General features: G+C 37.9%; 1 protein-coding gene and 1 non-coding gene across 6 annotated transcripts in view; one reads left to right on the top strand and one right to left on the bottom strand.

The window, feature by feature from the left end:
* ANKS1B (ankyrin repeat and sterile alpha motif domain containing 1B) overlaps nucleotides 1-26,905 on the bottom strand; it is a 1,161,043-nt gene that overhangs the window by 872,359 nt on the left and 261,779 nt on the right. For all 5 annotated transcript variants that reach the window (XM_055576264.1, XM_055576282.1, XM_055576254.1 and 2 more), the window contains exon 9: nucleotides 3,336-3,479. In XM_055576264.1, the coding sequence (XP_055432239.1) occupies nucleotides 3,336-3,479 (144 nt within the window). The remainder of the gene's footprint in view (nucleotides 1-3,335; nucleotides 3,480-26,905) is intronic.
* Nucleotides 15,180-15,252, top strand: TRNAG-CCC (transfer RNA glycine (anticodon CCC)). Its single transcript has one exon. It is a non-coding gene; the product is annotated as a tRNA-Gly (tRNA).

The following is a 26,905-nucleotide window of genomic DNA, read 5'->3' as shown; positions in this document are numbered from 1 at the left end:
AACTGGAATTCTATCACCTCCACTGGCTTTGTTCGTAGTGATGCTTTCTAAGGCCCACTTGACTTCACATTCCAGGATGTCTGGCTCTAGGTCATTGATCACACCATCGAGATTTTCTGGGTCGTGAAGACCTTTTTTGTACAGTTCTTCTGTGTATTCTTGCCATCTCACTATACTAATTCCACTGACTGCAAAGGCTCCAGTGCCAAACTGTAAGGTAGTGAGGCCCTGACACGCACAGTGTAACTTTGTGCATGTAACTTCTCATGAGGCCCTATATGCACAGTGCTTATGGCTTACTGATTTTAATGGCCCCCAAAATAATTCAGATCTGAAAAAAACTGGCTTCTAAATAAAGTTTCCTTAAAATTTCTTCAATAACAGAATCATATGTCCAGAAAATCCTGAGTTCAAAGTTGTTGCAAGTTATAGGAAAAACTTATATTTGATATGATGCTTTTAGCTTTTATGATTATGCTTTTAGCTTATATGATTATGCTTTTAGCATACGATTATGCTTTTAGCTTTTAGCATCATATCAAATGTTTTAAGCTATTCTAGTGTGTCAACCATTGCGCATTAATTTTATTGTGAAATATAATAAGTATTTTTATAGTTTGCATCATCACATTAAAAATGTTGTTACAATTATATATGTATATATATGTGCTAAGTCACTTTAGTCATGTCTGAATCTTTGTGACCCTATTGACTCTAGCCCTCCAGGCTCCTCTGTCTATGGGATTCTCCAGGCAAGAATATTGGAGTGGGTTGCCATGTCTTCCTTGAGGGCATCTTCCCCACCCAGGAATCTCTTATGTCTCCTGCATTGGCAGGCAGGTTTGGTGCTAGTGGTAAAGAAACCTCCTGCCAATGCAGGAGATGTAAGAGATGCTGGTTGATCTCTGGGTCAGGAAGGTGCCCTGGAGGAGGGCATGGCAACCCACTCTAATATTCTTGCCTGTAGTATCCCATGCACAGAGGAGCCTGGAGGGCTACAGTCCACAGTGTCATGAAGAGTCAGACATGACTGAAGTGACTAAGCATACACACACACCTATGTTAAAGGGGAACCCATTACAAATTGAGAACATTAGTAAAAGAAGACTAGATGAGAACTTGGTAAAAGAATTCTGTTTGATTTGTTAGATTAAATACATTTTTTAAAAGGGTACTGCATCTCAAGTAAGTTTATAGATTTAAAGCAGTAACAATTAAAAACCCAATAAGAATACTTTTTAAACTTGATAGAGTATAAAATATAAATTAAAAAGCAGACAATCATGTCAGCTAACAGTGTTAATACAATGATATTTCTCCTGCAATATACGTGCAAAAATATCAAAGTGGGTCATTGTTTTTAAAAATAGGAAAATTAAAATAAGAGATTCAGAAGAAAACCCAAGCCAAGCATGATGGCATATAATGAAAGGAATGAGAGTTATTGTCAAATGTGAGGTCATAGAAAAACTAGATATCAACAAGTTAAAAACAAATATAAAGCCATATTTGAAATTTTTTTAAAGAAATTCTAGATGAAATGAATTTTTTAAAAAGACCATAAAGTTTAGTGAATTTTATGGTAAAAAAAAGTACACACACACACACAAAAAAAGTACACAACATATGCCCATACAATATTAAAAAAGAAAGAAAAGCTTCAGATTGGGAAACATTTTAGGGTAAATATAGCTATTAAAATAGTAATACTCAATATTTATTCAAGTGATACAAGCCTACACAGAAAAATGCCAAAGAAAAATATTAAAAATTATAAACAAAAGCAAGGTACTACCAAACCTACTCCCAAACCTAGTAAAACAAAATAAGTTAAAATTTAAAAAATAAATGTAAAAGTTAATAAGGTGATGGAGAACCCAGATATAGTCATATATTATGATAGCTTAGAGTTCTGCTATTTTATAAGAATTCTACTTTTGAAAATAAAAATACAAAGATATTAATTTTATGAGCCAAAAAATAGGTAAAAGCATTCAATTACTGGTAAACTGTTAAGCAGATAAAAGTATATTAATAAAATCAAAACCTATGTTTCTTAATTTCTTTTCTTCTATACCCTTGACTAACATACACACAAACACACCCTTTTAAATACGTAAAAGTGTTTTTTAATTTATTTTTAATTGAAGGATAATTGTTTTACAGGATTGCATTGGTTTCTACCAAACATCAACAAGTGAAGAAATGAAACCCTATAGAAAATCATTTAATTCAAATACTACGTAATTCTGACAATATGCCAGGAACAATGTTGGCATTAAATCATAGACACTGAGCAATACATCCTTAATGTACCTTTATGCATCTCACAGGCCGGTAAATATTGAAAATAATTTTGTAAGGTCAGTATAAATTGTCTTAAAGTTTCATAAATAGTTCATATTAAGATAAAGAGATTCTTTAAGTGCAATAAATCAATATTGGAATTTGGGTGGCTGTGATTAAATTATGACATAGATGTAAAAACATGTAATGGTTTCTTGAACACAATTACTTCATATTTGTTGCAAAACAGGAAATAATATTTTTGAGATATACTGAATTCTTTCTTATCCTAGATTATTTTTCCACTTATATTTTATGTAGTTACATAAACACACCTTTGCCATTACATTATTTTTCATATTAAGTGCTTTTTCATCTTCATGTAGAGATGAATTCATTGTGGCTTCAAATTTCCTAATTCTGTTTGGCTTGTTTTACTTATTTCTGAAGCTCCTCTAAGGGCTTGTGAATCATAATGCACAAGAAAAATTTGAGGATGACACAATAAAATTAAAAGTGACTTAATGAGTAGTGAAATGACTTCAAAATTATAATCAATGTTTTAGTGTTCTATTCTCATTTTGGGATTGTAGTGCATAATTGTCAGTGGCACACATTATTTTACAATATTCCATTGTGCTAAGAAAAAAAAAAATCACTACGCTTTTAAAGAGCTCTCACATGCTTTCTTTTAAATCATTTTTTTATTATTTAAATATGAATTATGATTTAATTTCAAAATAGCATTCTTTAAAATGAAATATTTCAAACTCATAAATACTAAAACCTCTTATATAACTCAATTTTTCTAGAGCTAGCATCATGACCAAAATAAAATCACATAAAATTATAATTATGTAGAGTATGTGTTGACTTATGCATACATGTACAGCTAGTTATATAAGCATTTTACTGACCCTGAACTGAAAAAATTTCAAAGTATAAATAAAATACTAATTGGATTTTCAGTGGGTAATAAAAAAGATTTATTTATAAACTTAGGCAACCATTTTTATGTTTTATTGTATCTTAAGAAAGTAAACCATTACCTGTGCAAGAATGGGGAAGCCAAGGTTCCTACATCCATTACAAGGAGTTAATGCTTCCCAGAGTCCTGAGGGCCCACAAGTGTTTTCATCATCATCTTCTTCTTCCACTTCTCCTGGTGACAAATTTATTGTAGATGAAGTTCTCTGAAATTAAATTTATATCATACCAATATATTATATCAATGTCAGTTAGATATCTTAACATCAATTAAATTACATAAATTTCTCATGGTGTATGTTAGCAAGAAGAAATTAGCTTAATTCTGGCCATAGTTATGTGACTGTGCTATGGAAATCAGCCAAAAAATATGTATAATTTAATTATAAATTGAGTGTGAAAGAAAACAAAGTGAAAAAACTGGATGACAAAGATTGGTAAATTGCAAAGTTCATGTTGAAGAACAGGACATGAAAATGACTCAAGAGAACATAAAAACAGCAACAAATATTTTGATTTCTAATGCGATCAGAGGAACAAAATGAAAATATTGAAATAGGAATTGATAAAAAGTCCATTTTTTTCACAATGTCATCAAAAAGTAGACTCGTTTTTGGAAAAAAAAAGAAATTCATAAAATTTCATATTATATGCATAAGAGGGGTATGTGCTAAGTTGCTTCAGTCATGTTCAACTCTTTGCAACTCCTGGACTATAGCCTGCCAGGCTCCTCTGTCCATGGGATTCTCCAGACAAGAATACTGGAGTTGGGAGCTATGCCTTCCTCCAAAGGATCTTCCACACCCAGGGATTGAACCCCTGTCTCTTATGTCTCCTGGGAAGCCCTTGTAAGATACTTTTAAAGTTAATAATAGGACTTCCATGCTAAGAAAACATATTTAGTTTTGCTACTTTTCAAATCTCACTTATATGACAGCAAAACTTTTGCAAAAATGATCTAAACCATAAGGACAAGGACAACAGGAGGGAAGTTAACAGATGAGCAATATCTAGAAAACATTTAGACAATGATAAACAGATGATTTATCAATATCATATAGAAATGAGGATTCGGAAAGCAAACTATCTGCAAAGAGGAAGAATAAAAAGCAGATCTATTCATGATTCAACTCCTCTAAAGGACTTATGAATGAGAGAGACTGACTACCTGTGAATTAATAATGCAAGAAATTTTGTAGGTGCTGGTGGAGCTAAAACAGAATAGAAACTCTATATTAGAAATTAGACCCCAGACTCATCACCCAGCCAAGAAAATAAACCTTCACCACCTGACAAGAAATTGGAGATTTACCTTCTGGTGAGGTTGAAGCAAAGAGATTATGAATTCTAAGAAACCAGGCACAATGAACTGAGGGATGCCTCTTTAAAAACAATGAAATTAAGTGAATATCTATGCAGTAAATAAAGATGCTCCACCTGCCCCAGTGCCTTCTTCCCACATTTGTCTTAGAGAACATGACAGCTAAGCTCATATCTCCCAGGTAGCAGATGAGAGTATACTCCTCTGGACTGCTCAAGAAAAACAATCTGCTCTGATTGCTGTGGCCAAAACTTCCAAAACTATGTTGAATAGTAATGGTGAAAGTGGGCACCCTTGTCTTGTTCCTGACTTTAGAGGAAATGCTTTCAATTTTTCACCATTGAGGATAATGTTTGCTGTGGGTTTGTCATATATAGCTTTTATTATGTTGAGGTATGTTCCTTCTATTCCTGCTTTCTGGAGAGTTTTTATCATAAGTGGATGTTGAATTTTGTCAAAGGCTTTCTCTACATCTATTAAGATAATCATATGGTTTTTATTTTTCAATTTGTTCATGTGGTGTATTACATTGATTGATTTGCGGATATTGAAGAATCCTTGCATCCCTGGGATAAAGCCCACTTGGTCAAGGTGTATGATCTTTTTAATGTGTTGTTGGATTCTGATTGCTAGAATTTTGCTAAGGATTTTTGCATCTATGTTCATCAGTGATATTAGCCTGTAGTTTTCTTTTTTTGTGGGATTTTTGTCAGGTTTTGGTATTAGGGTGATGGTGGCCTCATAGAATGAGTTTGGAAGTTTACCTTCCTCTGCAATTTTCTGGAAGAGTTTGAGCAGGATAGGTGTTAATAAAAGGAATCCAAATTGGAAAAGAAGAAGTAAAACTCTCACTATTTGCAGATGACATGATCCTCTACATAGAAAACCCTAAAGACTCCACCAGAAAATTACTAGAACTAATTAATGACTATAGTAAAGTTGCAGGATATAAAATCAACACACAAAAATCCCTTGCATTCCTATATACTAATAATGAGAAAACAGAAAGAGAAATTAAGGAAACAATTCCATTCACCATTGCAATGGAAAGAATAAAATACTTAGGAATATATCTACCTAAAGAAATTAAAGACCTATATATAGAAAACTATAAAACACTGGTGAAAGAAACCAAAGAGGACACTAATAGATGGAGAAATATACCATGTTCATGGATTGGAAGAATCAATATAGTGAAAATGAGTATACTACCCAAAGCAATTTATAGATTCAATGCAATCCCTATCAAGCTACCAACAGCATTCTTCACAGAGCTAGAACAAATAATTTCACAATTTGTATGGAAATACAAAAAACCTCGAATAGCCAAAGCGATCTTGAGAAAGAAGAATGCAACTGGAGGAATCAACCTGTTTGACTTCAGGCTCTACTACAAAGCCACAGTTATCAAGACAGTATGGTACTGGCACAAAGGCAGAAATATAGATCAATGGAACAAAATAGAAAGCCCAGAGATAAATCCACGCACATATGGACACCTTATCTTTGACAAAGGAGGCAAGAATATACAATGGATTAAAGACAATCTCTTTAACAAGTGGTGCTGGGAAAACTGGTCAACCACTTGTAAAAGAACGAAACTAGAACACTTTCTAACACCATACACAAAAATAAACTCAAAATGGATTAAAGATCTAAATGTAAGACCAGAAACTATAAAACTCCTAGAGGAGAACATAGGCAAAACACTCTCTGACATACATCACAGCAGGATCCTCTATGACCCACCTCCCAGAATATTGGAAATAAAAGCAAAAATAAACAAATGGGACCTAATTAAACTTAAAAGCTTTTGCACATCAAAGGAAACTATTAGCAAGGTGAAAATACAGCCTTCAGAATGGGAGAAAATAATAGCAAATGAAGCAACTGACAAACAACTAATCTCAACAATATACAAGCAACTCCTACAGCTCAACTCCAGAAAAATAAATGACCCAATCAAAAAATGGGCCAAAGAACTAAATAGACATTTCTCCAAAGAAGACATACAGATGGCTAACAAACACATGAAAAGATGCTCAACATCACTCATTATCAGAGAAATGCAAATCAAAACCACTATGAGGTACCATTTCACACCAGTCTGAATGGCTGCGATCCAAAAGTCTACAAGTAATAAATGCTGGAGAGGGTGTGGAGAAAAGGGAACCCTCTTACACTGTTGGTGGGAATGCAAACTAGTACAGCCACTATGGAGAACAGTGTGGAGATTCCTTAAAAATCTGGAAATAGAACTGCCTTATGATCCAGCAATCCCACTCGTGGGCATACACACTGAGGAAACCAGAAGGGAAAGAGACACGTGTACCCCAATGTTCATCGCAGCACTGTTTATAATAGCCAGGACATGGAAGCAACCTACATGTCCATCAGCAGATGAATGGATAAGAAAGCTGTGGTACATATACACAATGGAGTATTACTCAGCCATTAAAAAGAATACATTTGAATCAGTTCTAATGAGGTGGATGAAACTGGAGCCTATTATACAGAGTGAAGTAAGCCAGAAAGAAAAACACCAATACAGTATACTAACGCATATATATGGACTTTAGAAAGATGGTAACAATAACCCTGTGTACGAGACAGCAAAAGAGACACTGATGCATAGAACAGTCTTATGGACTCTGTGGGAGAGGGAGAGGGTGGGAAGATTTGGGAGAATGGCATTGAAACATGTAAAATATCATGTATGAAACGAGTTGCCAGTCCAGGTTCGATGCACGATACTGGATGCTTGGGGCTGGTGCACTGGGACGACCCAGAGGGAAGGTATGGGGAGGGAGGAGGGAGGAGGGTTCAGGATGGGGAACACATGTATACCTGTGGCGGATTCATTATGATATTTGGCATAACTAATACAATTTTGTAAAGTTTAAAAATAAAATAAAATTAAAAAAAAAAAAGAAAAACAATCTGTAAGTACTTAGGAAAATGGCAGAGGGGTCCATGCCTTAATGCCTACTGTGAAACCCCTCCCCAACAAACTCCCATCCACATAAACAGTTCCTAATTTTTCAGTTAAATATGAACAAGAGTATGATAGCCATATATTGGAAGGAAGCTTTTAACAGGCCAAACTAAATATACAGATAAAAATTATAAACAGTATCCTCAGAGAGAGAAAATACATAAAATCCAACAGAACAGTTGGAAAATAAATCTGAGCAAATTTCCCAGAGGACAGAACAAAAGAAGTTAAAAGTTAAGAAAATTAAGGGGTCGAACTAAGAGTTCCAAGTAGAGGTAAAAAGAAATTGTCAAAGTAACAATGCAAGAAATTTTGCCAGAAAGAAAGAAAAATTCCACATTAAAAGAGCCTGCTGAATATTCAGCAGATAGTGTTTTTTTTTTAAATAGCAAAGACAATGAGTTTGTCTAGAAATATTCAGAGTGTAGTGTTCAGTATAACATTGATAGATCATGATTACTGAAGTTAGTAAAGATAGTTTACATACTGAATTGTAAATAGCACACATCTCCCCCTAAAAGTTGTTGCTTTAAAAAACAGCATATAAGACTTCACAATACAACTAGTTTTTGCATTCACATCTTACATTTCCCTTTATCAATTTTCAATAACTGAGAAATTAAGAACTTCAGTAGTCCTTCAATGAGTTACTGTCTGTAAGATATAATACAATGCTACAGTGCTTTTATAATTATAATACAATAATATAGTGCTACAATCTACTGAGCCCTCTATTATTCATTATTTTAATTCACACAAGACTTTCAGGAAAATACTAAACTAAGCCACAAGAAGTCAAGTAAAACCCAAGGTCATGGAGATGACAGAAAAAGGATCCTAATCCAGACTGCCTAACTCTAAGGCATCCAATCCATATGTTTGATCAATGCTATCTATAAAAATGACTAGAATGATCAAATGGGCATCTCCTTCACCAACTCATGATCAATTATTGGTTTGACCATTAAGGTTGACACATATGGCAGTATAAATCATATGCTTGGCTAACAATTATCAACATTTTATAATCAAGTTTTTTTCTTCTGTCTCTTTCTCCTCCCCAAAGAAAAATTGCTTATGTCTGTTCCCAGCTCATAATTCTTCAATTACTTCCCATTGTAGAGCAAATAATATCCATATTCCTTAATATGGCTTCAAGGTTTTATGGTCAAACTATTTTTCAGCCCCTTTCTTACTCCCTTTTACTCACCCGAGGCTATAACCAAATGGAATTGTTTATCCTTTCCTAATCTGTTCTGTGCTTTTGTTCATGCCCTCCACCTTCCTTCTCCATACAACTATTGTACTGGTTAAGAGTTTAGACTCTAAAATTAGTCCTGGATTCAAGTTCTAACTCTCTTACTTTTTAGCCTACTAATCAGTGTGATTTTCAGAGTATAGCACCATGGCAGCCTCACTTACTCTATGCAGTGGGAAAATACAGTAGTATACACCTCCCTTAGAAATTTTTCCTGAAAAATAAGGTAATGAATATATGGTGCCTGACATACACACAGTCAGGTTTCAATAAGTATTAACCACTGTTTTTAGCTATTATTCTCCTATAATACTATTGATTCCTCAAAATACAATTCAGATTTCACCTCTTCCATAAAATTTTCCAGATTTACCACAAACAGGAAGGATGTTGCTCTCTTCTGAAAGTCTTCAGTTCTTTCTGTCAGTTTGTGTATTCTGTTATTTCACATAGACTTCACATATTCCTGGCTCTGCCACTTGCAAGCTGCGTTACTGAGCAAATCACATAATCTGACTAATCCTCAGTTTCCTTATCTGCAAAGTAAGCATAATAATCATTCCTACTTGAAGGGGCTATATGAGGATGAAATCAGTTGCTTGACAGTCACAGGTAGATGAAAAATAATCAGTGCTGCTGCAGAGCTGGCACTCAGTCATATCTAGCTCTCTGAGACGCTATGGACTGCAGCCTGCCAGTCTTCTCTGTCCATGAGATTTTCCCAGCAAGAATACTGGAGGGGGGTGCCATTTCCTCCTCCAGGGGCTCCTCTAGACCCAGGGATCAAAGGCGCGTCTTCCGTGTCTCCTGCATTGCAGGCAGACTCTTTACCACTGAGCTACCTACTGTGGAAGCCCATAAAAAATCATCAATAAATGTTATTTTAATCATAATCTTTAGCCTGAAAGAGTTATATATACACAAACACAGACACATACAAATTATTTATCTTAGTTAATTGTAAGTTATCTGAAAGCAAATATGCCTTATTCACATTTGCATCTCTTACCATGTGTTTTTGTATAATGTAATTTAATAATTATTTATTAAATAAATCATTAAAGGAATGAGTTTTAAACTAACATTTCATTTGACTACCTAGAAAATTGTACTACTAATAAGAGGTATATATAATTGCACCACAAGTCTCATCATTGTTATTTTAGTTTTATTTTATATTAACATTTGCCAATAGCATTAGCAAAAATAGCAAAATTTATTTTATAAATTTTGTGGTTTAGTACTGCCCCCTAAAGACAGTTTAGAAGTTAGCTGTCCCCTAAAGACAGTTTAGAAGTTAGCTGTGTACAATTCAATGTTACTCAATTTGCAAGGTCATCCTACAATTGAGGGAAGATTGTAATACAAGTCCTCTGACTCTAGATCCTATCATCTTTCTGCTGCTGCTGCTGCTAAGTCGCTTCAGTCGTGTCCGACTGTGCGACCCCATATACGGCAGGCCATCAGGCCCCCCAGTCCCTGGAATTCTCCAGGCAAGAACACTGGAGTGGGTTGCCATTTCCTTCTCCAATGCATGAAAATGAAAAGTGAAAGTGAAGTTGCTCAGTCGTGTCCGACTCTTCACGACCCCATGGACTGCAGCCTACCCGGCTCCTCCATCCATGGGATTTTCCAGGCAAGAGAACTAGAGTGGGGTGCCATCGCCTTCTCTAATCTTTATAAGAACTACTAATTAGAAGGAAGTTTCTAATTTCTAGAGCTCTTTAAAGAGACAAAAGATATTCAAAATATTCAGAATATCCACAAAGGAATTTCTGTGTTATGTTATACTTTATCATTGATGGCCTTTAAATTTTAAGTCCAAAATTCTGTAAGTCTACAATGTTATGTGGCAACCTGGATGAGAGGTGAGCTTGGGGGAGAATAGATACAGGTATATGTATGGCTGAGTCCCTGTGCTGTTCACCTGAAACTATTATATTACTAATCAGCTATACTCCAATACAAAATAAAAAGGTTAAAGGCTAAAAAAAAATTTTTGTAAGTCTAAGCAATTAAAGTGCATACTGTTCAGGAAAAGGATCAAGGATCAGATATGATTTCCATACAGACTCTTTAATCCTCATTAGTCAATCCTTGAGTGCATGTCTTTAGAAACATGCTGGCAGTAGGAGAAGAGAAAATCCAAGGATGTCCAGTGTTAGTCCCACCAGGCTCCTCTGTCCATGGAATTCTCCAAGCAAGAACACTGGAGTGGGTGGCCATTCCCTTCTCCAGGGGATCTTCCTGACCCAGGGATCAAACCCAGGTATCAAACTGCAGCACTGAAGGCAGATTCTTTATCGTCTGAGCCACCAAGAAAGTTCCAAGGACATCTACATCCTGTCCAAAAGTCCCTGGAAGAAAAGCAGAAACTGATGCTCCTCGACAGAGCCAGGATATAAGAGAACAACCTGTGAGTGGGGAAATGGGATGATGGAATGAGACAAAGCTACTTCTCATCCTATCAGAAATGCAAACACAAAATTAAAAAGTAGAAAAACAGTCTAAAAGAATTGTCAATGCAAAGGGACCTGGCCAATGGGCAGACTCCAGAGAAGAGGCAACCATCAGAAACAGAGGGCAAAACAAAGAGAGATCATTAGGGATAGGAGTCAGCAATCTGGTCTGCAAATCAGCAAAGTCTTTTTGTATTTGTTTTTCAAAACTGAAAATGATTCATTAACTTTTAATGAAACTTAAAGTAACACATGCTTATTGTAAAACAAATCATTCAAAATAAAAAGTTATAAAGGAGAAAGTGAAGCTTTTCTGACATTAATTATTATTACAAACATTCAGTGCATGTCCATCCAGATTTGAACTCGTGTCCAGTGCTTTTTTCAGAATTGATAAATATGCAATTGTATGCCAAAGAGTACTCTTATTGGGTGGCTCAGACGGTTAAGAATCTGCCTGCAATTCAGGAGACCTGGGTTCAATTCTTGGGTAAGGAAGATTCCCTGGAAAAGGGAATGGCAATCCACTCCAGTATTCTTGCCTAGAGAATCCCATGGACAGAGGAACCTGACGAGCTACAGTCCCTGGGGTCACAAAGAGTTGGACACAACTGAGTGACCAAGGGAATATTTCATGCAAAGATGGGTTCGATAAAGGACAGAAATGGTATGGACCTAACAGAGGCAGAAGATATCAAGAAGAGGTGGCAAGAATACACAGAAGAACTGCACAAAAAAGATCTTCATGACCCAGATAATCACGATGGTGTGATCACTGACCTAGAGCCAGATATCCTGGAATGTGAAGTCAAGTGGGCCTTAGCATCACTACGAACAAAGCTACTGGAGGTGATGGAATTCCAGTGGAGCTATTTCAAATCCTGAAAGATGATGCTGTGAAAGTGCTGCACTCAATATGCCAGCACATTTGGAAAACTCAGCAGTGGCCACAGGACTGGAAAAGGTCAGTTTTCATTCCAATCCCAAAGAAAGGCAATGCCAAAGAATGCTCAAACTACCGCACAATTGCACTCATCTCACGTGCTAGTAAAGTAATGCTCAAAATTATTCAAGCCAGGCTTCAGCAATATGTGAACCGGGAACTTCCTGATGTTCAAGCTGGTTTCAGAAAAGGCAGAGGAACCAGACATCAAATTGCCAACATCCGATGGATCATGGAAAAAGCAAGAGAGTTCCAGAAAAACATCTATTTCTGCTTTATTGACTATGCCAAAGCCTTTGACTGTGTGGATCACAATAAACTGTGGGAAATTCTGAAAGAGATGGGAATACCTGACCACCTGACCTGCCTCTTGAGAAATCTGTATGCAGAACAGGAAGCAACAGTTAGAACTGGACATGGAACAACAGACTGGTTCCAAATAGGAAAAGGAGTATGTCAGGGCTGTATATTGTCACCCTGCTTATTTAACTTCTATGCAGAGTACATCATGAGAAACGATGGACTGGAAGAAACACAAGCTGGAATCAAGATTGCCAGGAGAAATATCAATAACCTCAGATATGCAGATGATACCACCCTTATGGCAGAAAGTGAAGAGGAGCTAAAAAGCCTCTTGATGAAAGTGAAAGTGGAGACTGAAAAAGTGGGCTTAAAGCTCAACATTCAGAAAACGAAGATCATGGCATCTGGTCGCATCACTTCATGGGAAATAGATGGGGAAACAGTGGAAACAGTGTCAGACTTTAGTTTTTTGGGCTCCAAAATCACTGCAGATGGTGACTGCAGCCATGAAATTAAAAGACGCTTACTCTTTGGAAGGAAAGTTATGACCAACCTAGATAGCATTTTCAAAAGCAGAGACATTACTTTGTCAATAAAGGTCCGTCTAGTCAAGGCTATGGTTTTTCCTGTGGTCATGTATGAATGTGAGAGTTGGACTGTGAAGAAGGCTGAGCACCGAAGAATTGATGCTTTTGAACTGTGGTGTTGGAAAAGACTCTTGAGAGTCCCTTGGACTGCAAGGAGATCCAACCAGTCCATTCTGAAGGAGATCAGCCCTGGGATTTCTTTGGAAGGAATGATGCTAAAGCTGAAACTCCAGTACTTTGGCCACCTCATGTGAAGAGTTGACTCATTGGAAAAGACTCTGATGTTGGGAGGGATTGGGGGCAGGAGGAGAAGGGGACGACAGAGGATGAGATGGCTGGATGGCATCAATGACTCGATGGACATGAGTCTGAGTGAACTCTGGGAGTTGGTGATGGACAGGGAGGCCTGGCGTGCTGTGATTCATGGGGTCTCAAAGACTCAGACATGACTGAGCGGCTGAACTGAACTGATCTGAACTGAGAGACTAATGCAACAACAATATATATTTCCAAAGTCTCTAAAGTATTCTCCACACGACAAGAGAAAAAAAATTTCTTATATGAGAAATTGAAAATGTTACCCTCTTACTTTAAAACTTTTAATAGTTTTTCATTGTTCTTTGGATAAAATTCAAAATTCTTAACATGATTTCAGAGGCTGTGTATGATTTGCCATTACCTGCATTACCTAGTTTTGTCCCATTTTTGCCATTCTTCCTTCCATTTGCTCATAACATTTAAACACACTATGCTGTTTCTTCAGAGAAGGCAATGGCACTCTACTCCAGTACTCTTGCCTGGAAAATCCCATGGATGGAGGAGCCTGGTGGGCTGCAGTCCATGGGGTGGCTAAGAGTCGGACACGACTGAGCAACTTCACTTTCATTTTTCACTCTCATGCGTTGAAGAAGGAAATGGCAACCCACTCCAGTGTTCTTGCCTTGAGAATCCCAGGGACGTGGGAGCCTGGTGGGCTGCCATCTATTGGGTCGCACAGAGTCGGACACGAGTGAAGCAACTTAGCAGCAGCAGCAGCATGCTCTTTCTTTTGAATATACCAAACTTTCTCTTACATAGAACTTTATCTAAGTACATACAGTTTTCTCTTACAGAGGCTATTAGTTGTCTCCACTATAACAAAACACCTAGCCCTCTTTTTCTACAGTAACAGAATCCTAATTTTCACTTGTGCACATGTCTTCTTTGGGGCTTCCCAAATGGCACTAGTGGTAATGAACCCAACTGTCAATGCAGGGGACAGAAGAGATGTGGGTTGGATCCCTGGGTCAGGAAGATCCCCTGGAGGAGGGCGTGGGAACCCACTCCAGTATTCTTGCCTGGAGAATCCCATGGACAGAGGAGCCTGGCAGGCTACATACAGTCCATAGGCTCACAGTCAGACAGGACTGAAGTGACTTAGCACACAAACATGTCTGCTTTGAATACAAACCATTTTTCCAATCTCTGTCACAGCTAAATGTGGCCATGTTATTAAGGTATAAACCTGGGGTATAAGAAATGTTCTTAAAGAGGCATGTCCTTCCTTCTTCCCTTTCCTCTTTCTGCTGATTGGAGTGCTAATGAAATGATTACAGCTAGAACAGTCATCCTGGACCATGAAGAATCCTTCGAACTAGAGGATATACATAGTAGAACAACAAATAGAATAATTCTGGGTTCCTTGTACTGATGAGGACAGTCTATCCTTGGACAGTCCAGCCCTAAATTATGTAAGTGGGGTGAAATAAACTTCTCCATTTTAAGTCACTGCTATTTGCATTTTCTGTTACTTGCTATTGTACTAAAACCTAATAAATAAATTCATGGAGCAATCTCTTCTCTTGTCTTCATCATGATTAATCTTTGTGCTCTAGGTGTGAACTTAATTCACTCCCTCTGATAGTCCTTTTTGGTACCCCAAAATTAGTTTCCTTTCTTACATAATTTCACATCACCCTGATATTTTTATAGTAATTATCACAAATAAAATTTTAAAAGCTAATTAGATGACTTTGGGTCACTAACTCCTTTCCTGGGACTTCCCTGGTAGTCCAGTGGCTAAGACTCTGTACTCCCAATGCAGGGGGCCCAGGTTTGATCCCTGGTCAGGGAAGTAGATTCCACATGCTGCAATTAAGAGTTTGCATGCTGCAACTAAAGATCCCACATGCCACATGGAAGACTGAAGATCCCGCATGCTCTGACTAAGATCGGGCACAACTAAATAAAAAAGGAAATGGTTAAGAAATAACTCCTTTCCCTACTGGATTACAAACTGCATGGCTGCAGAGGTGTCTGTTGGTTTAGATATCACAAAACCAGTGCATGCTGCTGCTGCTGCTGCTAAGTCGCTTCAGTCGTGTCCAACTCTGTGCGACCCCATAGACGGCAGCCCACTAGGCTTCCCTGTCCCTGGGATTCTCCAGGCAAGAACACTGGAGTGGGTTGCCATTTCCTTCTCCAATGCATGAAACTGAAAAGTGAAAGTGAAGTCACTCAGTCATGTCCAACTCTAGCAACCCCATGGACTGCAGCCTACCAGGCTTCTCCATCCATGGGATTTTCCAGGCAAAAGTACTGGAGTGGGGTACCATTGCCTTCTCCAAACCAGTGCATATGTGTTGATTAAATAAATAATGAGTGAGTGAATGAATGTCAGCTTGCCCTAAAAATTTTAATAATGTGAATATTCTCATTGATACTAGAAGGCACCAATTTAACTGTAACCGTGAATTTAGTGTCCTTTATCTTCTGACTCCTCTATATCCACTTGCCCTCACTGTATTCATTCCATGTTCAAACTACCATAGAACTCAACCAACATCTACTTGATTTCATTAAAGAATGCCTTTATACCAACCATTAGCAAGCAATTTAGAGTTTAACAAAAACTCTGTAGTTGAGGAAACTAAACTTTAAATTGCACAACTTAATCATTCCTCCTCCCCAACAAATATTTGTCTCCCTGTGATGATGGCTGGGTAGAAGGATGGTTTCATCTTCTTTGGTGTATATTTCTTCCCATAGAATTTTTTTATCTGTTCTTCAAATTACTGTACCTTTAATAATTCAGAGAAATGCAATTCTAGTAAGATTTAAGGCAGGAGGAGAAGGGGACAACAGAGGATGAGATGGTTGGATGGCATCACCAACTCAATGGACATGGGTTTGGGTAGACTCCAGCAGTTGGTGATGGGACAAGGAGGCCTGGCATGCTGCGGTTCATGGGGTTGCAAAGAGTCGGACATGACTAACAGACTGAACTGAACTGAACTGAAACATCTGCTTAAAATTTTCTCCAAACTTGCATAGCCAATCTCATTACACAGGTGACCTTACTCAAGGATTATTAACTTTTTTTTTCAATTTGAAAGTCAAAAACAAAAAAAAGTTATATCAATGACATTTTATTTCTTATAATACTTTTAAAGTTGGGCATCTAAGGACTTACTGGGACACTGAAAGAGAGGGAAACTATAAAATGCTAAGCTGGTTCATTTATGAGGCTCCCCAGGTGGTGCTAGTGGTAAAGAATATGCCTCCAATGCAGGAGATGCAAGAGATGTCGGTTTGATCCCTGGATCAGGAAGATCCCCTGGAGAAGGGAATGGCTGCCCACTCCTAGAAAAGGGAATGGCTGCCAACTCCAGTGTTCTTGCCTGGAAAATTCCATGGACAGAGGAGCCTGGCAGTCTATGCGGCTGCAAAAAGTCAGACACGATTGAGTGGCTTGAGCAGCAGCAGCAAGCTGGTTCATTTATACTAAAACTATGGCAGTGTCAATGATCAAACAAATAAAGGTCAGTAATCACATTACTCAAAAAGTATGACTAGCAGACTTGTTTATGTTAAATTCATCCCTGACAAAGAGGTCACATGCTACAGTTTCATACATTGGGGATACTCAGAAAGACTATCATCAAATATTTTCAGAAATTTATTAACACTAAACATCTGCTTGAAATTAAAAGATGCTTACTCCTTTGAAGGAAAGTTATGACCAACCTAGATAGCATATTAAAAAGCAGAGACATTAATTTACCAACAAAGGTCCACCTAGTCAAGACTATGGTTTTTCCAGTAGTCATGTATGGATGTGAGAGTTGGACTGTGAAGCTGAGCGCTGAAGAATTGAAGCTTTTGAACTGTCGTGTTGGAGAAGACTCTTGAGAGTCTCCTGGACTGCAAAGAGATCTGACCAGTCCATCCTAAAGGAGATCTGTCCTGAGTGTTCATTGGAAGGACTGATGTTGAAGCTGAAACTCCAATACTTTGGTCACCTGATGTGAATAACTGACTCATTGAAAAAGACCCTGATGCTGGGAAAGGTTTAAGGCAGGAGGAGAAGGGGACAACAGAGGATGAGATGGTTGGATGGCATCACAAACTCAATGGACATGGGTTTGAGTAGACTCCAGCAGTTGGTGATGGACAGGGAGGCCTGGTGTGCTGCGGCTCATGGGGTTGCAAAGAATCAAACACGATTGAGCAACTGAACTGAACTGAAACATCTGCTTAAAATTTTCTGAGAATAACTCCAGTGCTATCTTATACTATCTTTTCACCACAGTCATTTGCTCCAAGTTAGTGAAATTCACTACAGATGCAACATTAGGGTCTTCTGAAAAATGAAATCTCTCTCAGATTTATTTGTAGTTTCCTATACATCCTAAACTGATTTATACCAGCAAGGAAAAGGAAGAAGAAATTCTTTAGGCCAATGAGTACACTGAGTCCACCTCCTAGCATCCACACATCAAAATAATATTACTGTGCACGGTGCTATTTTAAACCTGGGGATTCTCTAGTATTCACATTTATTAAAGGACAGAATTGCTATTAAAGCAAGTATTTTAGTTGCAAGTAATATTGAAAACTAGATTAAGGAGAACTGTTCTCCTTTTAATAGTACATGAGACATTCATTGTAATTGCTCTAAAACGCTGTGTTCCAACACACTGTGTCCCCACCTGCTACCTCTTTACATAGCTGACATTCTTTGCATGGCCATCTAGGAAACTTCAAAGAATTCATTTGGTTTGCTATTCTACTTTAGTACTCAGTTCAGTTCAGTTCAATTCAGTCGCTCAGTCATGTCCAACTCTTTGAGACCCCATGGACTGCAGCATGCCAGGCTTCCCTGTCCATCACCAACTCCTGGAGCTTACTCAAACTCATGTCCATCAAGTCAGTGATGCCATCCAACCATCTCATCCTCTGTCGTCCCCTTCTCCTCCTGCCTTCATTCTTTCCCAGCATCAGGGTCTTTTCAAATGAGTCAGTTCTTCACATCAGGTGGCCAAAGGATTGGAGTTTCAGCTTCAGTGTCAGTCCTTCTGATGAATATTCTGAACTGATTTCCTTTAGGATGGACTGGTTGGATCTCCTTGCAGTCCAAGGGACTCTCAAGAGTCTTCTCCAACATGACAGTTCAAAAGCTTCAATTCTTTGGCATTCAGCCTTCTTTATAGTCCAACTCTCACATCCACACATGACTACTGGAAAAACCATAGCTTTGACTAGATGGACTTTTGTTGGCAAAGTAATGTCTCTGCTTTTTAATATGCTGTCTAGGTTGGTCACAGCTTTTCTTCCAAGGAGCAAGCATGTTTTAATTTCATGGCTGCAGTCACCATCTGCAGTGATTTTTGAGCCCCCCAAAATAAAGTCTCGCACTCTTTCCATTATTTCCCCATCTATTTGCCGTGAAGTGATGGGACTGGATGCCATGATCTTAGTTTTCTTAATGTTGAGTTTTAAGCCAAGTTTTTCACTTTCATCAAGAGACTCTTTAGTTCTTCATTTTCTGCCATAAGAGTACTAGCGTCAATTTATATGTTCTTATTCTCTCTTAAAACTTTTGTTCATTTATCTGACTCTAGCCTAATAATATTGTTTATTATTATGAAATGAGAGAGAAGGAAGTCTACACTGATGTCAGGTTTATGCACAAGAGGTCAAAGCTAATTTCAAAAAGATAAAGGTTACTTTTAGAAAGTTGACTCAAGCTTATTTTTTCTGCAGGATTTAGCATAAGAGGCAAAATATGCAACTTTTGGAAAATACACTATTCTTCATGACAGATCATTTTACATAAACATATACTAGTTTTCCGGAGAAGGCAATGGCACCCCACTCCAGTACTCTTGCCTGGAAAATCCCATGGATGGAGGAGCCTGGTGGCCTGTCGTCCATGGGGTTGCTAAGAGTCGGACATGACTGAGTGACTTCACTTTCACTTTTCACTTCCATGCATTGGAGAAGGAAATGGCAACCCACTCTAGTGTTCTTGCCTGGAGAATCCCAGGTACGGGGGAGCCTGATGGGCTGCTGTCTATAGGGTCGCACAGAGTTGGACACGACTGAAGCGACTTAGCAGCACCATACTAGTTTTCAAAAAGTTTCTTACTGAGGTATTGTTTACATACATAATATGCACCCATTTTTAATATACAGGTTGATAACTTTTGATAAAAGCATACACTTGTGTAACCATCACCACAAATGGTTACCCTATGCTCACCCTAGGTCAGTATCCACTTTTTTCTGTCACTCTATTAGACAGGTCCTTTGTAGAACTTCACAAAAATGGAATCACAAAGTATACACTTTAGGTCTGGCTTCTTTTGCTCAGCATAATGTGTTTGAGATACATCTTTATTTTTCACATATCAGTAGTGTATTCCTTTCTAATGCAAAGTATTTTACTGTATGGATACATCAAAACTTTTTTATATACTCTTCCTTTAATAGACGTTTAGGTTGTTTCCAGTTTGGAGCCATTATGAATAAAGTTTCCCTGAACATTCACATATAATTCTGTATGTGAACATAAACTTCTGTTTCTCTTAGGTAAACACCTAAAATACCAGGTTACATGGTAAGAGTATTTTAAACTTTTTAGGAAATTATCAAAATGTTTTCCAAAGTGTTTATACACTTCACATTCATATTAGAGTTCTAGTATATTCCCATTCTTGGAAACACTTAATTTAGCCATTCCAGCAGACATGTGGTGCTGCCACATAGCACTTTTAATTTCCACTTCTGTGACTGCTAACGTGTTAAGTATCTTCTCCTGTGTTAGGCCAGACACATGTGATTTGGTGTGAAATACCCTTTCAAATCATTTGTCTATTTTTAATTGGGTTAATTTGACTTCTTACTGTTGAATTATAAGCTTTTTTTTTCTTTTTTTTTTTTAATGAAGACTGTTCTTTTTAGTCGTTTAAGGTTCACAGCAAAATTGAGAGGAAGGTACAGAGATTTCCCATCTTCCCCAAGCCCCTAGACATGCAAAGCTCTCTTTATAAACATCCCCCACCACAGAGTTACATTTGTTACACTTGATATTAATGAACCTACACTGATACACTATAAAGATCCAAAGTCCATAGTTGATATTACAGTTTACTCCTGTACATTGCAAGGGTTTATACAAATTTATAAGGACATGTGGACTTCCCTGGTAGCTCAGCTGGTAAAGAATCTGCCTGCAATGCAGGAGACCCTAGTTCAATTCCTGGGGTGGGAAGATCTGCTGGAGAAGGGATAGGCTATCCACTCCAGTATTCTTGGGCTTCCCTGGTGGCTCAGCTGGTAAAGAATCTGCCTGCAATGCAGGAGACTTGGGTTTGATCCCTGGGTTGGGAAGATCCCCTGGAGAAGAGAACAGCTACCCACTCCAGTATCTGGCCTGAAGAATTCCATGGATTGTAGAGTCCATAGTGTCACAAAGAGTTGGACACCATGGAGTGACTTTCACTTTCACTTTCATACTGACATGTATATATTATTATGATAACATACAGAATATTTTCACTGCCCTAAAGATCCTATGTTCCACCTATTCACCCTTGGAACCCAACCACTGTTCTTTTTTACTGTCTCTATAGGTTTGCCCTTTCAAGAATGTCATAAAGAATCATACAGAATATAGCCTTTTCAAACTGGCTTCTTTTTATTGTAACATACATTTAAGTTTCCTCCACACTTTTTCCTGGCTTTTCATAGCTCATTTCAAAGCTCTGAATAATAGCTTTTTTAAAAATCTCTGAATAATATTCCATTGTCTGGATGTACCACACTTGATCCATTTACCAACTGAGAGACATTTTGGTTTCTTCCAAGTTTTGGCGATTATGAATAAAGCTGCTATAAACATCCTTGTGCAGATTTTTGTATAGACAAAAGTTTTCAACTACTTTAGATAAATACCAAGAAGCAAGATTGCTCTGGATCATCTGATAAGGGTAGGTTTAGTTCTGTAGTAACTGTCTTCTAAGTTCCAGTACCATTTTGTACTCACATCAGCAATAAGTAAGTTTCCCTTGCTTCACATTTGAGCTCCGCATCTTGTGTCAGCATTTGGTATTGTCAGGTTTCTGTATTTTGACCATTCTAGCAGTTGTGCAATAGTACCTCACTCTGGTTTTAATGTGCATTTCCCTGATAACATATGATATGGAACATCTTTGCATATGCTTATTTGCCATCTGTATATCTTCTGAGATGAAGTGTCTGTTAAGGCCTTGGCCCATTTTTAAGTCAGTTGTTAGTTTTCAAACTGCTAAATTATAAGAGTTCTTTGTATATTATGGATAACAGTCCTTTAGCAGATATATGTTTAACAAATATTTTCTCCCAATCTTAGGCTTATCTCTTCTTTCTCTTGACTCTGTCTTTCACAGAGGAGAAATTTTATTAATGAAGTCTACTTACCAATTATTTCTTTCATGATTCATGTCCTTAGTATTGAATCTAAAAAGTCATCACCATACCTGAGGTCATGTGGATTTTCTCCTATGCTGCAATATAGGACCTTTATAATTCTGCCTTTTACATTTAGGTCTACAATCTACTTTGAGTTAATTTTTGTGAAGACTGTAAGATCTGTGTTTAGATTCATTTCCCTGCATTTGTATGTCCAGAATTGTAAGAGTTTTTCTTTAAAAATATTCTATATTCTGGGCATACATTCTTTGTAATATTTAGGTAATATATTTTAAAAATTTGCCTACACCAAGTCACAAAGATAGTCTCCTATATTCTGTTTTCATATTGTTTACTTTTACATTTTGGTCTTTGAACCACATTGAGTTAATTTTCATAGCAGTATAAGGCAAAGGTTGAGGTTCATTATTGCTTATATAATAGAAGTTGTTTCAGCCACACTAGTAACAGATTATTCTTTCCCCACTGAAGTGCCCTGTAACTTAAAAAAAAAATCAATTGACCATATATGATATATGTTCAGTTCAGTTCAGTCACTCAGTCGTGTCCGAATCTGCAACCCCATGGACTGCAGCTCACCAGACTCCCTGTCCATCACCAACTCCCGGAGCTTACTCAAACTCATGTCCAAGTCAGTGATGGCATCCAACCATATCTTCCTCTGTCATCCCCTTCTCCTCCCACCATCAATCTTTCCCAGCATCAGGGTCTTTTCCAATGAGTCAGTTCTTCGCATCAGGTGGCCAAAGGATTGGAGTTTCAACTTCAGCATCAGTCCTTCCAATGAATATTCAGAACTGATTTCCTTTAGGATTGACTGGTTGGATCTCCTTGCAGTCCAAGGGACTCTCAAGAGTCTTATCCAACACCACAGTTCAAAAGCATCAATTCTGCGCTCAGCTTTCTTTATAGTCCAACTCTCATGTCCATACATGACTACTGGAAAAAGCATAGCTTTGACTAGTTGGCAAAGTAATGTCTCTGGCTTTTTAATAAGCTGTCTAGGTTTGTTTTAGCTTTTCTTCCAAGGAGTAAGCATCTTTTAATTTCATGGCTGCAGTCACCATACACAGTGATTTTGGAGCCCCCAAAAATAGTCTCTCACTGTTTCCATTATTTCCCCATATATTTGCCAAGAAGTGAAGGGACCAGATGCCATGATCTTAGTTTTCTGAATGTTGAGCTTTAAGCCAACTTTTTCACTCTACTCTTTCATTTTCATCAAGAGGCTCTTTGGTTCTTCACTTTCTGCCATAAGGGTGGTGTAATCTGAATCTCTGTCTGAGGTTATTGATATTTCTCCTGGCAATCTTGATTCCAGCTTGGGCTTCATCCAGCCCGACATTTCACATGATGTACTCTGCATATAAGTTAAATAAGCAAGGTGACAATATACAGGCTTGACGTACTCCTTTCCTGATTTGGAACCAGTCTGTTGTTCCATGTCCAGTTCTAACTGCTGCTTCTTGTCCTACATACAGATTTATCAGCAGGCAGGTCAGGTGGTCTGGTATTCCCATTTCTTTAAGAATTTTCCACAGTTTGTTGTGATTTACACAGTCAAAGGCTTTGGCATAGTCAATAAAGCAGAAGTAGATGTTTTTCTGGAACTCTCTTGCTTTTTGATGATCCAACTGATGTTGGCAATTTGATCTCCGGTTTCTCTGTCTTTTCTAAAACCAGCTTGAACACCTTGAAGTTCATGGTTCACGGACTATTGAAACCTGGCTTGGAGAATTTTGAGCGTTACTTTGCTATGTGTGAGATGAGTAAAATTGTGTGGCAGTTTGAACATTCTTTGGCATTGCATTTCTTTGGGATTGGAATGAAAACTGACCTTTTCCAGTCCTGAGGCCACAGCTGAGTTTCCAAATTTGCTGGCAATTGAGTGCAGCACTTTCACAGCATCATCTTTCAGGATTTGAAATAGCTCAACTGGAATTCCATCACCTCCATTAGCTTTGTTCATAGTGATGCTTCCTAAGGCCCACTTGATTTCACATTCCAGAATGTCTGTTGCTAGGTGAGTGGTCACACTATTGTTATTATCTGGGTCATGAAGATCTTTTTTGTATAGTTCTTCTGTGTATTCTTGCCACCTCTTCTTAATATCTTCTGCTTCTGTTAGATCCATTCCATTTCTGTCCTTCATTGAGCCCATGAAATATTCCCTTGGTATCTCTAATTTTCTTGAAGAGATCTCTAGTCTTTCCCATTCTATTTTTTTCCTCTATTTTTTTGCATTGATTGCTGAGGAAGATTTTCTTATCTCTCCTTGCTATTCTTTGGAACTCTGCATTGAAATGGGTATATCTTTGCTACTCTCCTTTGCTTTTCACTTCTCTTCTTTTCTCAACTATTTTTAAGGCCTCCTCAGACAGCCATTTTGCCTTTTTGCACTTCTTTTTCTTGGGGATGGTCTTGAACTCTGGCTCCTGTACAATGTCATGAACCTCTATCCACAGTTCTTCAGGCACTCTGTTTATCAGATCTAATCCCTTGAATCTAGTTCTCACTTCCACTGTATAATTGTAAGGGATTTGATTTAGATCATACCTAAATGGTCTTGTGGTTTTCCATACTTTCTTCAATTTAAATCTGAATTTGGCAATAAGGAGTTCATGATCAACCACAGTCAGCTCCTGGTCTTGTTTTTGCCGACTGTATAGAGTTTCTCTATCTTTGGCTGCAAAGAATATAATCAATCTGATTTCAGTATTGACCATCTGGTGATGTCCATGTGTAGACTGTTCTTTTTGTTGTTGTTGTTGTTGTTGTTGTTGGAAGAGGGTGTGACCAGTGCGTTCTCTTGGCAAAACTGTTAGCCTTTTCCCTGCTTCATTTTGTACTCCAAGGCCAAATTTGCCTGTTACTACAGTTGTTTCTTGACTTCCTACTTTTGCATTCTAGTCCCCTATAATGAAAAGGACATATTTTTTTGGTGTTAGTTCTCGAAGGTCTTGTAGGTCTTCATAGAACTGTTCAACTTCAGCTTTAAGGATTACTGGTCAGGCATAGACTTGGATTACCGTGTTATTGAATGGTTTGCCTTGGAAACAAACAGAGATCATTCTGTCATTTGAGATTTCATTGAGGTACTGCATTTCAGACTCTTGTTGACTATGATGGCTACTCCATTTCTTATAAGGGATTCTTGTCTAAAGTAGTAGATATAATAGTCCTCTGAGTGAAATTCACCCATTCCAGTCCTTTTTAGTTCATTGATTCCTAAAATGTTGATATTCACTCTTGCCGTCTCCTGTTTGACCACTTCCAATTTACCTTGATTCATGGACCTAACATTCCAAGTTCCTATGCAATATTGTTCTTTACAGCATCAGACTTTACTTCTATCACCAGTCAAATCCACAACTGGGTGCTGTTTTGCTTTGGCTCTGTCTCTACTTTCTTTTTTTTTTTTTTTTTAGTTGTTTTTTGTTTTTTGTTTTTTGTTTTTTTTAAATTTTATTTTATTTTTAAACTTTACATAACTGTATTAGATTTGCCAAATATCAAAATGAATCCGCCACAGGTATACATGTGTTCCCCATCCTGAACCCTCCTCCCTCCTCCCTCCCCATTCCATCTCTCTGGGTTGTCCCAGTGCACCAGCCCCAAGCATCCAGTATCGTGCATCGAACCTGGACTGGCAACTCATTTCATACATGATATTTACATGTTTCAATGCCATTCTCCCAAATCTTCCCACCCTCTCCCTCTCCCACAGAGTCCATAAGACTGTTCTATACATCACTGTCTCTTTTGCTGTCTCGTACACAGGGTTATTGTTACCATCTTTCTAAATTCCATATATATGCGTTAGTATACTGTATTGGTGTTTTTCTTTCTGGCTTACTTCACTCTGTATAATAGGCTCCAGTTTCATCCACCTCATTAGAACTGATTCAAATGTATTCTTTTTAATGGCTGAATAATACTCCATTGTGTATATGTACCACAGCTTTCTTATCCATTCATCTGCTGATGGACATCTAGGTTGCTTCCATGTCCTGGCTATTATAAACAGTGCTGCGATGAACATTGGGGTACTCGTGTCTCTTTCCCTTCTGGTTTTCTCAGTGTGTATGCCCAGCAGTGGGATTGCTGGATCATAAGGCATGTCTATTTCCAGTTTTTTAAGGAATCTCCACACTGTTCTCCATAGTGGCTGCACTAGTTTGCATTCCCACCAACAGTGTAAGAGGGTTCCCTTTTCTCCACACCCTCTCCAGCATTTATTACTTGTAGACTTTTGGATTGCAGCCATTCTGACTGGCGTGAAATGGTACCTCATAGTGGTTTTGATTTGCATTTCTCTGATAATGAGTGATGTTGAGCATCTTTTCATGTGTTTGTTAGCCATCTTTATGTCTTCTTTGGAGAAATGTCTATTTAGTTCTTTGGCCCATTTTTTGATTGGGTCATTTATTTTTCTGGAGTTGAGCTGTAGGAGTTGCTTGTATATTCTCGAGATTAGTTGTCTCTACTTTCTTTCTGGAATTATTTCTCCACTGATCTCCAGTAGCATATTGGGCACCTACCAACCTGGGAGTTCATCTTTCAGTGTCCTATCTTTTTGATTTTTCATATAGTTCATGGGATTCTCAAGGCAAGTATACTGAAGTGGTTTGCCATTCCCTCTCCAGTAGACCCCATTTTGTCAGAACTCTCCACCATGACCCATCCATCTTGGGTGGCCCTATACAGCATGGCTCATAGTTTCACTGAGTTAGACAAGGCTGTGGTCCATGTGATCAGTTTGATTAGTTGTGATTGTGGTTTTCATTCATTTGATTAGTTGTCTGTGCTTGTGGTTGGCCCTCTGGTGGGTAAGGATAAGAAGCTTATGGAAGCTTGCTGATGGGAGAGGCTGACTGAGGGGGAAATTGGGTCTTATTCGGATGGGTGGGGCCATGCTTAAAGTAAATCTTTAATCCAATTTTCTGTGGTGGGCAGAGCTGAGTTCCCTCCCTGTTTTTTGAATTGAGGCCAAACTATGGTCCAGGTAATGAAGATAATGGTGACCTTCAAAA

The sequence above is a fragment of the Bubalus kerabau genome, chromosome 1 (genome assembly GCF_029407905.1).
Source record: "Bubalus kerabau isolate K-KA32 ecotype Philippines breed swamp buffalo chromosome 1, PCC_UOA_SB_1v2, whole genome shotgun sequence".
Classification (NCBI taxonomy): Eukaryota; Metazoa; Chordata; class Mammalia; order Artiodactyla; family Bovidae; genus Bubalus; species Bubalus kerabau.
The sequence above is the reverse complement of the archived record's forward strand: the minus strand, read 5'-3'. Positions and strand labels throughout refer to the sequence as shown.